This window comes from Anas platyrhynchos, chromosome 4 (genome assembly GCF_047663525.1).
Source record: "Anas platyrhynchos isolate ZD024472 breed Pekin duck chromosome 4, IASCAAS_PekinDuck_T2T, whole genome shotgun sequence".
Classification (NCBI taxonomy): Eukaryota; Metazoa; Chordata; class Aves; order Anseriformes; family Anatidae; genus Anas; species Anas platyrhynchos.
In genome coordinates, this window is record NC_092590.1 from 63,490,623 (window position 1) to 63,504,381 (window position 13,759).

The 13,759-nt window shown below is 35.8% G+C and overlaps 1 protein-coding gene across 7 annotated transcripts in view; it reads left to right on the top strand.

Moving 5' to 3' along the window:
- LCORL (ligand dependent nuclear receptor corepressor like) overlaps nt 1-13,759 on the top strand; it is an 80,803-nt gene that overhangs the window by 62,639 nt on the left and 4,405 nt on the right. For 2 of the 7 annotated variants that reach the window (XM_072037746.1, XM_072037747.1), the window contains exon 6: nt 47-11,516. The exons of 1 other annotated variant lie outside the window; for it this stretch is intronic. In XM_072037746.1, coding sequence (XP_071893847.1) covers nt 47-4,961 — 4,915 coding nt within the window. In that variant the 3' untranslated portion in view covers nt 4,962-11,516. Of the gene's footprint in view, nt 1-46; nt 11,517-13,759 lie in introns of those variants that run through there. 4 more of the 7 variants (XM_072037745.1, XM_072037748.1, XM_027457328.3 and 1 more) reach the window with 4 other exon arrangements.

A 13,759-nucleotide genomic window follows, 5' to 3' on the forward strand; every position in this document is an offset into this window, starting at 1 on the left:
GTTTTACTGTAATTTATGTTTTGTTTTGATTTGTTTTCATTTTCAGTTCAAGCTCAACAGCTGATGCAAATTCAGAGGAAACAACTAGTTTGGAAAAAGGAAAATCAGCATTAAACAAAGTTTTGGAAACTTTTTGTTCATATCACTGGCAACAGACTTTGGCTATGTTAAAATTTCTAATACAAGATGAAAATGTTCCTATAGCTTGCAGTTGCACGCAAACACATTTGGTCCACTCTGAAACTCCCAGTTCCCTTACAGAAGAGGATGTTCACGTTTCATTTTGCAATTGCAATGGACATGTGCTGACAAAAAGGTGCTGTTTACGAAATCAAAGACCAAACACTTGTTTACCACCTCTATCTGTTTGTGTTAAAGATTTCCATTCTTTGTCATGCCAAGCTGTAGCAATTGGATGTATTAAGACAATGGTGAACAAAGCATGTAGTTCTCATAAGTATTGTGCTGAACAATTGCAAAATTCTAGCAGGCATTCTGCAAAAGCAGCAGCATGTACGTCTTCAACTAAGGACTGTGATCTGTTAAACAGCATTAAAAATTCAAATAGATCTCGCAGCCCATCACCACCTCCCCTGTCACCTGTACAGAGTAAAGAATTTGAAATATCAGAAGGATCAGGCATAGATTTTCCAACTTTAGATAACAACAAGCTTGAAATATCCATCAACCAGCCTCCATCCCTCTTGCCAGCTGAAAGTAGCAATGAAGAATTTGAATATGAAGGTAAAACATGCAGAGGAAAACTGGCTGAATACTCAGATGGAACACTGCAATCAACAGATCAAGAAGGCAAAAATTATATAAATTCTGAGAAGGTTGAGAACAGTGAACATTATGCCATTTTGCAAGATTTAATGGACCGTATTAATGAAAAGTTAAAATCAATAGACACTACAGACATAGCAACAAATCTTGTAAAGTTTTCTAATAGTGACAGGGCACCAGAAAATGATGTAAAATTAGGAGACTTCATAACCTCCCTTTTGCATAACGCTAAGGCAAGTGATTATAGTTTTATGGAATTACTTCGCCAACATGATAAACAAATGGAAAATAAAATTATCCAAACAAGATTCCGCAAGCGTCAGGAAACATTATTTGCAATGTATAATTCTCCTGATTCACCATTCATTCGGCGACAGTCTTTGCAAATCAAGAGGCAGCTTGCAAGCCTTGATGAAACACTTGTAAGAAAAAAGTCAATTTCTGATAGAAATGCAAAAAAATCTACAAAGACTTTTGATAAGATATACCCAAACAAAAGACACAGTTTTACAGTGATAGAAGATAAAGCTTTGCAATGTCTTGAAAGTAATCCGCGTATGAATTGCCAAACCAAACCAATGTGCTTTCCAGTACACCAAACAGAGTCTTTCAAACTACCTCTTAATAATTTTCAAACCAGCCCTGACTTTCTACTTCTTTCAGAAGACAGAGCTGTTGCCGCCAACCAGGCTAAATTTGCAAAAACACAAGGAGATTGTGAAAGCCTAAAAGAGTCTGATCAGATTCCTCAGGAGGAGGAAAGCAATGAAATTCCAGGCAGAACGAAACGCAACATTGTGCCTCCTGGATGGTATTCAGTGTATGTAACAAACAATATTGTATTTAGGAAATCATCTGATGCAAAAAAGTCTTTAGAAGGTTTGGAAAATATGGAAATAAATAAAGATGTTCATGCTGACAGGTGCAGTGACATAAATATAAGCAAAATTGTGAGAGACACAAATCTGCAAGTCGTTGTAGAGCGTTTAGAAGATACAATAAACTTAGCTAAAAAGACTAACAGCTCATGGTTGGATGCTTACAAAATAAGCCAAAAATTAAAAGATAATGCCTATGAACAGATTATCAACCCACTTGCTAGAAGAGGTTTACCTTTCAGTCTGAGTGAAACTGGATACACAGGACAAAGCTTCCTTCCACATTCACATGTGCCAAGCAGCAGTAAAACTAAAACTGTGTGTGTGACGACAAACAAACAAGAGATGGCTATAGATCAAGAAATTAATGACTGCCTTTTGAAGTCTCTGACCTTTGATTCATCCAGTTCTAATTCCAATAATGAGAACTCACATACAATTTCTGAAGCTGGGGAGATCTCATCTCCCTTAAGCTACTCAAGTCCTATTAAGCTTATGTTCGTCTCAGAGGTTAATAGTAGTGAAGGAGTCAAATACACTTTGACATCTGCAACTGCATCTTCTAAAGGAAACACAGATATTTGTTTATTTCAGGGGCATGCAAACACTGTGTTAGACAAACAGACCACAAAGAATCTTTCTCATGCAGTCTGTGACAAGGATTTCGATTGCAAAGAGAGTGATACCAAGGAGGAATCAAACTGTGCTTATGCAGAAGAAATTACAAACTCATGTGCAGTTGTTCAAACTAACTTAAATGACTCAAAGCAAAATGAAATTGTGGAGAAATCAAACAGTAGCAGTGAATCAGTTTTAAAAAGAAAGCCTGGTAGACCAAAGAAAATAGGTCCTCAAGTTGTTAAGCAGGTTAAGAGACCTATTGGGCGGCCTCCAAAACCAAAAATAGACGTAACTGAAAATACAGAACATAGACCTGCACTTAACAGTGATGGTAAAAGTACCAAATCAGATGCAGCAGTCACGGAAGACGTTAACAGCAACAAAAATATTACTGTGACGGTTGTTTTTGGAAGGTCGAGAAGAACTAAAAGATACGTTTCTGAAGGTAATCCAAATGTCATCAGCACTCTGTCCACAAAACACGTTGATTTCAATGTTGCCAATGACCACAGCAAAGTGCGGCATAGCACAGAAACTGAAAATGCTTTGAGTGAAATAGTAAAAGCCTTACAGAAGCCTTCTACTGAAAATGAGGTCTCTGGTTATGACTATGTTAGACCTATCAAGAGTAACCTAGCATCACCACACCCTTGCAGCAATATTATACGGCCAATTAAGAAACCCCTAACCACCGTTCGAAAGCCTGGTAGGCCAGCAAAAGTAAAAATCTCTGGTATATCCGTGACCATTAATAGATTTTCACCTCAGGAAAGAAAAGTGAGTATTAGCAACTGTTTGCCTCCTTTACAACAGCAGAATGTGTTAGAAAAAAACATACCACAGGAGAGAAACAATCAACTGTGCAATAATATGGGTCAAGTAAAGAGCATGCAGAAAGATTCTAGAGAAGATGGATCAAACAACATTATTACGACAGTGTCAAGGAAACGTGAAATTCCATTAAGACATTCTGTTAGAGACAGAAAACCTTCACTGCATTTTTTGCATTCATTAGCATCCTCTAGTGCGTTTACTTGTAGAAGTGCCTTGTTACATAAGTCTTATAAGCTCCATTTGAGAAAAGCTAAAGATCAAAAGGAAAGACGTAGGCAATCAAATCAGAGCGCCACATCCAAAGATACCTCAGAAATGCGAAATTCAGGAAGTGCAAAAAAGGATCTTAAGGATGGCGAATTTGGGCCCATTAATGAAGTATCATCAGATCCCATCTTTTCATCGAAGCCTTCTCTCAGGTGGTGGGCTACTTCCACTTCAAGTGACACGTTGATGGAAGAACTAAATAATAGATTTGAACAGATAACTAATACCTGGTTGCGAGTGGGGGGAAATGAGTTTGATAAATGTGTGTGTGAAAACAGGGATCCCGTTGAACAGGACTGTAACACTGAAATGTCAAACCCTTTAGACTCCTGCCTTGTAGAACTTGAAACATCACCTATAAAAATGCTTTTTCAGAAAAAGTGTAATATGAATGAGCTCTGCACCTGGTTTATGCAAACTACAGAAACGCAGTCTCTCTCTCTAGTGAGAAAGGCAAATGCTCGCAATCCTTTAGAAGTAGTTAGTACTAGAGAGATAAAGGTGGAAACTAAGCAATCTGACCTTAGTACTTGCCCTTTCAGAAAGCACTTTAAAAAGTTTGCACTATCCTCTCCTTCAAAACCAGCAGGGAAACTACAGATATTACATAACATGGTGAGGTCTCCAGTCTTAAGCATGAAAAGTAATTTTACATTAGCCAGATTAAAAAGAAATGACTTTAAGAAGTTACAGCATGATAGGTGGGGACAAACAAAAAAAAAGCTGTATAATCAGGCTTCTGGAGGCTGGAAATCAAAAAGGAAAAATTTACAGTTCTTTTGCCAAAGCCAGTTGTTTAAAAGTACAAGTGGGGAAAGCAATGATGGAATGCCCAAGCTCCAGGAAAAAAACACGGTAGAAATGCAGCCCACTCAGACTTTGGTAGAATCTCAGAGTAGCCTCTTGCCAACTGAAAATGAAGCCAGAGATGCATTTGTTCAACAGATGATGGGATCTTCTGACTTTAACCCACATCCCGGTTTAGCAAATATACTATATAAGTCACATGCAGAGACAAATGGAACAATTTGTTGCCAGCAAAATGGTAGAAAAGAACAAAGCCAAGATAAACTGTTTCAGAATACATGGAAAGCCAAAACCTTTAAAGATTGTAGAATATTTCTAAGAAAAATCAACCATATTGAGCAGCACAATTCATTTAAGTTAAATAATGTCATTTATTCTCCTGAAGCTGTTGAAAGTAAAAGCCATCCTGCCTATTTGGAAGAAAAAAGACATCCTCTTTTAAGGTCCCATTCTACTAAGCAAAATGCATTAAAGAAACAAGAAAATGAAATGGAAACATCTAAAGGATCTAATTCATCTAAAGTGACTGAAAGGCTGGATGACCAGTTTCACAGCAGAAAATTAAGTAGTGGTGTAAGCCATGATGATATTCCTGCTGGTAGTTCTGAAGTTGTTATCAGAATAAACAAAAGAAAAAGTCCACAATGGGAGACCACTGATACAAATGTAAGAAAAAGGCATAAGAGACAATCATGCAATAGTGGACAAATGGCAACTTATTACCCAAAGTGCCAAGTAGGTAAGTTCCTGTTCCCCCCTTCACCTTAAAATGCAGTCTTAAAGAATTAGAGAGGTCAAGCAACTAAGCACTTTGGATTTATTTTTTATTTTTTATTGCATGATAATCATTTTAATTTCAGAGAAGTAATTAAACATAGCATCAGAATAACGCAGAAAGTGCAAATTTAACACATACAGAATATTTTACACTAATTTTTCAGCTACAATAGGTGAGTTACATTGTGTTATGGCTATAGCGTGCCAAGATGAAAGAAAAATGCTAACTGACACGGTCCAGAGAGGCAACAGATCAAGTTCTGACATTTCTGAAGTCAGTGGCAGCTGGTTATTGATTTCAAAATGAACAGAATTTCAAAATGAACAGAATTTCATTCCATGGTGTAGTTACTCATATTGTGAGGAAGGGTAAACTATAAAATGAAGTAGAAATTTAGTTTATTAACCAACAGAGTTGTTTAAAAACAAAGCAGAACATTTTTGTCATGTCATGATTTCTAATGTAAATCTGTAATGGTTTCGTAATGAAATAGTAGAAAATAGTACTATGTACTTCTGAGAAGTATTCATTCAGAGATCCGTTTTAGTATCCATTCGATGCCAAATGAAATCTGCTGACTCTAAAGGGTTTGTGCATTGAATCCTTACAGAACAATTTCAAATACAAAATTACTCTAGTCAAACTCAATAAACAGTTACCATGCTAAATGCATTTGTTTGGCATGGTTTTAGGCTAGTGTGAAATTAAATCCATTTTTAAAGCTAGATATTTATAATACATTGTTATGCAACTGTGATCTCAGAAAGGCCATAATTTTACTTACAAAGAGGGTACACTTGTGAAATTATTTCTTCTCTTGGGTGAAGAGATCTCCTTAAACAGAAGTCTCAATTTATTTCAATAAAATAAGTAAGGTGTTAAGTACTCACCAAAGTAGAAGAGTTCTGCATAAGGAATTAAATTACTGCAGGAATACTCATTTTTAGAAACAACTGTATTAGCTATTCAGATTATATTGCCCAAAGGATAAAAAAACTATTCAAAACAGAGCAAAATCTTATGTACCCCTTTGTATTTTATATTGTAGAAAACTATCCCTGATAATAAACTGAAGTATTAATTTAAGTTGTAATATAAACAATATTATGGCTCTTGTATACTTCATTTCTTTTGTGCTTTATGTAATATATACAATTCTTCATATTAAGCTCATTCAGTGTAACCATTCAGCGCTTTTCCAAGGTACAGAGTTTTTTTTACATTTAAGCTATTGTTTTGTATTTTAATTCACTGACTTGGGGTCAAACTCAACATTAAAAAAAAATGTTTTTATGAAGTTCAAACCTTGACACAAGATTGCTATAAAAAAGCCAGAACTAGAGAAGGAAGGGTAACATCTATGTTTGTTTGTTTGTTTTTGCAAATGAAGAAAGAGCTCTCTCATACTTCTTTTTCTTTCATAATTTTGACTGTAGCCAAGAAAATTTTGCATTCAATTTATATTTATCTTTATACTGTTTCTTGCTATAGCAATGTAAGACCTATTACTGTGATATGGTCTCGTATTAGTTTTAATTGGGACTCAATTTTATTTACCTGATAACTTTCCTCCCTTAGTTTTGGATCATTAGGAAATCTGATAACTATTTTACATTATTTCATTTACAGTTTTTTTTTTTTTATTATTTTCCTTCTTACTCATAGTTTCTCATATTAATTGTTGTCTTTAGAAAGGATATAACAGAAAGGTCATTGGTTAAGGAAATATTAAAAGATAAATGATGATTCTGGAGCTTTCTCCATGCTTGTAACCCCAAATCTTTTTTCAGCATACTCTTGCAGCATAGAAAAGGATGTCTTGTTTAAGCATGTTGATTCAACATTGTGTACTGTCTGCACTAGCCAAGGAAATCATATAAATATTTTTAGTCTACCATGTAAGTTACTGGCTAAAAAAGAAGGAACATGATTTCTAGCTGTGCATGCATGTGTTTTCAAACATCGTTCTTGCATCTGGAAGTTTAATGCACATGAAAACATCATTATTCATTCATATGTTCTCTGGATTGTATTTTTGTTGATGTGGTACCATAATTTATATCATTGTTCTGTTGCCATGCTTGAAATGTTCTTATGGTGACACAGTCAATATTTAAAGTTTTTCTTCACATTTTACTGATCTTGGTGTCTTATGAAATATTCCTGAAAGAGGGAGGTATTGTGATGCTGTTTTATTATGAAGCATTGTGGCAAGTAGGCAGAATGTTGTCAAATTTTTGTGTATACCTGATATTTGTTAGAATATGCAAGTGGAATAAAGTCAGTCAAGTTCTTACAGCTCAAGGTGGTACCAAGCAACTAGGACTAGTCTCACAGTCAATACAGCAACAGAAAACAAATAATCCCTTTTTCACATTATCTGTTTTATTCAAGGTAAGGTGGATGGGTAGACACATTGGTCTGTATGTTGTATGTTACTACTCAACTTCTGAACTGTTGCTTCAACAGTGCATTTAATGTGTTGAGGGAAGTTCCCTTTTACCATAGATATGGGTTATGATTATTTATATTACTTTCTTTAAGAACATTGAAACATTATTACTGTCCATGGTGGCAAAGAAAATTATATAAAAAAACTTTTAGGAAAGCATTTATGTTTCTTGCCATGAGGGTGGGTCAGACCACACTCACATACCCTGGAGACAGCCAAGCGAAAATAAGAAAAACTATTATCCAACAATAAAATGGAACACAATAAAAGACTTACCATGTAGTGAAAATATTTTTAAAATTACTTCAGAGGGTGTGGATTTATCAGAGTATCGGAGACATAAAGAAGACTGTGGACCTGCCACAGGAGCAGGCAGCACTGCGTTCAGATGACACAATATCCATGTCCGCGTACCCTTTGTGTAAGGTTGGAACTCACATAGAAAAGCTTTTAAAATGACTTCTGATCAGCTGGAGCTAGGATATTGTCTTCATTTATTTTTCAGTTTCTTCACATTTTTTAGCAAGTCTTCCAGCTTTCCCTTTCATGAAGGAGCACATTCTACACTGCTAAAGTGGAACCAATTTTAAATATTAGATGAGGTAAAATGCAAAAGAGACACATTGAAAAGGTCATTAAGTCTGCTGATCTCAAGCAATTCTCTTAGCAGCCATATCTTAGCTCTTCCTGGAAGGCTTTTCATCAGAAGTACTTGGCTTCAGGATGTTTCACCTGTGATGCAGATGGACATTTCCTAACTGTAACTGCCAGACAGGAAGTTACTTTTTCACACAGCCATAAAACAAAGTAAGGAAATTGATTGAAAACAGAAAAAAATAGTGAAAAGAACAACTATTCTCAGTAAGTGGACTATTTTTAATGCAGAAGTATAAAAGCAGAAATGTAGACTTGATATATAGCTGACTACACGTATATAATAAATCCTGACTCGTTTAATGAACCTCGTGGTCTCTGCCTCATTCCCCAGCAGCTCTCCTACCACTGCCCGATGTTCTGGCGGGCTTCACACGATGGGATTGCACCTGCCACATGCAATGATGTAGCCTGTCCGGCTCCTCTGTGAAAAAGAAATAAGATTTTGGCCATATTTTAAGAACAGTATTTTCTTATCACAAGGCTTCTTATTTCCAAGCTGTATCTTTTCCAAAGCAGGTGTATAGGTAGAGTTATCTTCCTAGCTCCATGCTTTTTGGCCAGCAGCTTTGGACACTTCAGAGTTCTAGAAAAGTTACTATTTCTGCTCTTGTGGAACAGGTCTCGACACAATTTATGTTCCTCTTTCCATTTTTAATTAACTGAAGGAAGGGGACCTTTTTCTGATGATTTCTCACGTTCTGGACATCTGTCATGTTCTAGGTTGTTCCTCAGTATTCTTTACAGTACAAATAATGGTATCTATCGCTTTATTAAGAAGATGTAAATCTGTATCTAGAGAGAAACTTCATGTTTTATGGGATCTAGACTTGTTTTCTGTATTCTTTTGATAGTTCTTTTGGTCAGTCTGACAGGTTTCACTGTCTTGCTCTTTCAGCAGCCGAAACTCACCTGACTTCTGTCTGCATTCAGCTTTATCCCTCACCACAAATGAAATCTAGACAGTTATTTAACTTTTATTCAGCCCACCCACTTCCCATCCTCTTACGTAATGCTACATGCTCCTTTTGGTCTCCCCTTTCCAGCAGATGTGTAAGGGATGTGTGCTTCTGTCCTACGACATGGTGTATGTCTGTAAGCAGGGCAAGCACCTTAACTTTGCTCTAGATCTTTTTTTAGTGATGACCATTGTTAGATTTACCTACCAGTAGAAATTGCTCTAACACTAGCTTAGGGTTTAGAATCCCTTCCAAGAGCATAAGCCTATGCATTTCTACTTGGTTTTGAATGTTTTATATCAGTTGCACGTTGTCAAGCCATGAGTGAGTAATAGGGCAAATTCTTTTTTTTTTTTTTTTTTTTTCCCAAACAGCTCTTACATAAGTAAGTGCTCTTATTTTTTGTTTTCACTTTGCAGCTCAGGGTAGAATATTTCTTAATAGTGGCCCTCATAAGCAAATGAGACTTCCACATTTCATATTAAAATACATGCACATGGAGAGAATAAGATGCTTAGGGAAGTCAGTCTCTTCAGATGGATGTTGTCACAAGTTCCTCTTATCCTCGTATAAACAAGAGAGTATATTTGGCATTTTACTGATAACAGCTTGCCATCCATGTTGTGTATTTCAAACCATTAAAATCTTGATTAGTTGCTTCAAATAAAGGATTATTTTCCTGTATATGAAACGGAAGCCTAACAGAAAAAAAAATCTTGAAGCTGTAAGAATACCATATGACATTTTTTTAATCCAAAAAAATGGTCTCTTGCTCACTTAGATGGTGCTTTTTTATCTTGGTGACATGTTTGTGACATTTGGAATGGAGGCTAAATTTGGGGAGAAAGTCAGTACTTAAAGATAGATTTCAGTGTTCGTATTGGGGCATTCAGCATAAATTTCAAAGCACTCAGTAACAATTATTTCTTTCTCAAATTTAAGAAATTTATTTACAATGCAAGTAAAGATTTAAGAGCTATGCTTAAGGTATCGATTCTTAAAATTTTGGTTGTGTTGATTACTTGTATTTCTAGTTTAAAATTGAGAGGTGTGTTTCAAAAATACTCTTCTTTTGTATATTTTGCTCCTGAATACATATATCAGTTCACTATTCACAGCTGTTTTAAAATTTATGTAGTAGCAATCTCAGGAAAGGAAATTACTTCTTATTTGCAAATTATTGTTTGGCCTTGCTGAATTCAGAAATCTGGTGGGTATAAGCCACATGGGGACTGTCTCATCATATTTCTGAGATGATCTCCCTCCATAATATATCTGCATTTGTAAAGAAAAAAAAAAAAAAAGAATTTGAGATTTATCCAGCTCATATGACAAGATTTACATAGCTGCATTCATTGCATTCATCATGGTACTGAGGTGGTGGTGCGCTCTGTTTTCTGAGAAGAGCCTGAATCAGCATCTTTAGTTCTGAACCTCCAACATTCTGAACCTCCAACATTAACCTTTTCTTAAACTTGTTCAAATGCATTGTGTAATTAAGAATAAGTGGAATAAAAATAGCAAAGCCTTTTTTTTTTCTGTTACAGCATGTTTCTAAGGAGAACTCAGCACTATTCATTGCACATTTTTTTGTCGCTTATTTAATTGATTTGTATGCTGCTAGCTTTTAGTAATGCATAGAAATTTAGTTTTCTTTCATGCAAGAGACAGACTTGTTTCACAGCAGTGCCTCCATATTAAGAATGAATTATGTTCCTCATGAAATTAATGATGCTTCTTTTCAACTGTTAGATTACTGAACTGTTAGCTGGTTTTTTGTTTCCAAGATTTTTGAAAGCAGTATGCTTGAAAGATTCAAGATCACAGAACTCTTTTTTAAAAAAAGTTTTAATACTATCACTAATAAAATATTCTTGACAATTTATCAAACTTTTAGTTATATTTCTTGTATATTTCCTATGTATTTCATTCCCATTTCCTTCCTTTTTATGTAACCTTCCTTTCTTCTGGACGCATTTTTTTCCTCTCAGACCAAGAAAACATTTTCTGAGTTAGTGTGAAAAGCAGAAGAAACTTTTCCACCATAATTTCAGTTTGTTACTATGGCTGATTCTGACTTCTCACCCTATTTTTTTTGACTCTGTTCACCCCCTGTGTTCCTCATGGTCTTGTTTACTGTTCTATTTTTCATAGTACCCCAGCTGTGTTAAATACAATATGTAATATCTCATATCTAATTTTTGAAAGAGTCCCTGAATATTGGTTATCCCCTCCCGAATTCCTTTGATCTAGTTGGGTATGCCATCTCTTTCCAGGGCACTTCTTTCTCACATACTAGCAAGTATGATTCCATCCATTCACCTCAAAAATACTGTTTCTTATTCCAACAAGAACCCATTTGATAAATAGAAATGAGGCATAAAAAGCTTTCTTTGTAGCTTTCTTTGTTACTGCATTTTGGCATTGTGTAAAGATGAGTATAAATTTCATAGACAATAAATCTGACTGTGCATGCTTGATTTGCCTTTATTTCAATGTATGTTGCATTAGCAAACCAATCCCTGCTTGCAAGCATGCCAAGGCTACTGTCATCAGTGTAGCATTTACCCTGTATGAGTTCTAATATTTTCCTTTTCTGGGAGATCTTAAAGTGGTTTATACATAGAAAATCATTTATGCTGCTCAAGTTTTACTATTTCCACTCAGTCTTTTTGAAACCTCTCTGTAAAAGCCTCAAATCAGTGCTGTGTGTGAAGAATGTACATTTGCTTTCCAAGTTACAAATTTTCACATCATTAATGATGTTTTGATTAACAAGTTCAGTTTGCAGAATTTGTGTCAGACAGGAGGGAAAAAACCAGTTTGAGGTAGCTCAGCTAGTTGGGAAGGAGACGTTTTTAGCAATGAAATGAGTGTTGCAAAAGATTGAGAGAAACATAACCCTGCGATGACACTTTTATAGTCATTTTACAGAATACAAATGCACAACATCTGATGGTAATTTCGTCAGCTGTAAAGGCTGAGGAGTCACCTAACAGTTATCCCCATGCCTGCTTTTTCTGTGTGGCCCTGGTACCTAGAAAACAGAGGGTAATGCAACAAAAGTATGCACTTCAGCTAAACGGATTTTCTCAACTTTGTCATTTTCATACAAAGGTGTGACAGTCCTGTTTTTCTTGAGGAACACAGTTACAAACTGCATAGAAAATAAAAAGCTCAAAGAATATTATTTTCTTTTCATGCTTGGCAGCCTATCAACTTATACAGAATTGCTCTCTAGTCCTACTATTAAAAGTCAGTTTTTCTATTATCGTAACTGGATGATTTGGGTAAAGCTAAAGTAACAAAAGCAAAACCTCAGAAAGAAATATTTGTATTCAAGTAGTTTTAAATGGAAGTGTGGAGAAGAATCAAAAAGATCTTTAGATCTTCAAGCATAGAAAGGCCCCTTGATGTTTCCTTTAGTAAAAGATTGAATTCAAAGACCTTCCTATTTAATTCATTTTACTTTAATGATAGGAAAGAAATTTAGTGGGGAGAAAGAATCCTTTTAGGTCCCAGCAGGCCTGGACACTTGACCACATACAGGCTTGCCTGCTTAGCCACGGCAGACAAGATAGGACTTTGGAGTCTATCAGCATTAATCTCATTTGGTTGCTATGAGTTGTTAGAATAACATCGCCAATTGCTCTTCTCCAACACTGTTGAGAGACAGCAAATTCAGAGGTAATTAGTGGTGGTGACTTGGAAACACAGCCTTAGTGATCCCTCATCCTCAGCGCTGTCAGCAGCATCCAGCTATGCAGAGTCAAAAAAAATCATACAAATGAACATTCTGAACTGAGCAATGGTACAGCACTCCCTGAGCAGTTAGAGTGCAAGGGCAGATACAGAGTAGTGTAATAAAAGTGAAAAAAAAAGAGGCTGAATTTTCAAGAACTATCACTATTCTTTAAATACTCTTTCTTTATGTGAGATACCAAAGAGTGTTTTCTTCTTTTTCATTGGGTGTTTAGCGCTGTGGACTATGACAAATCCACTAGGGAAAGGAGAACTATCAAATGTGCCATCACTGGGATTTGTTTTCCATACTACAGAAGCACCTGTATCCAACTTCCAAAAATTGCATGCATGGTATCTGCTTGACTGAGCCAGTTACAAATGAACAAATCCAAAACAGATAATTGCTATAATGGAAAACAGATGTCTTCAGAATTTTAACCTTTTTAGAGACTGCCATTTAAGATCAATAAAATGCCTGTTTATGTCAAGGCATTTCATTTCAAGAAGTTAGAGAGCTCCATCTTCTTCCCAGAGCAAGCCTTGGGAGTGGAGAGCACTAGAAGGCTGTAGAGGAGCCAGTCTCCAAGCTCTACCAAAATAGGCCTCATGGCTTCTGGTAGCACGAGGCTGTAATCTGCAGTTCCTCCTAGCAGAAGGGTGGCTGTACAAAGCACCTGTTTCAACTAGGAATGCTTAATGCACACCATATCTTTCCTTTCAAAAACAGAATGGGATAAAAATCTAGAGTAGAACATACTGATGAATCTGGCTGGGAAAATTCAGCTGCTCATATTGTAGTCCATAATTACATTCTTTTATTTTAAAAATACAATTGAAATACACTATTTGCGTAGTTTTTATTACATCAACAACTAGAAAATCACAACAGATAAAAGAGAACCAAAAGCACAATGAAAGACTAGGCTCATGTTGGTTCAAAAATATACTAATGCAGATCTCTAACCTTACTTTTTTCCAC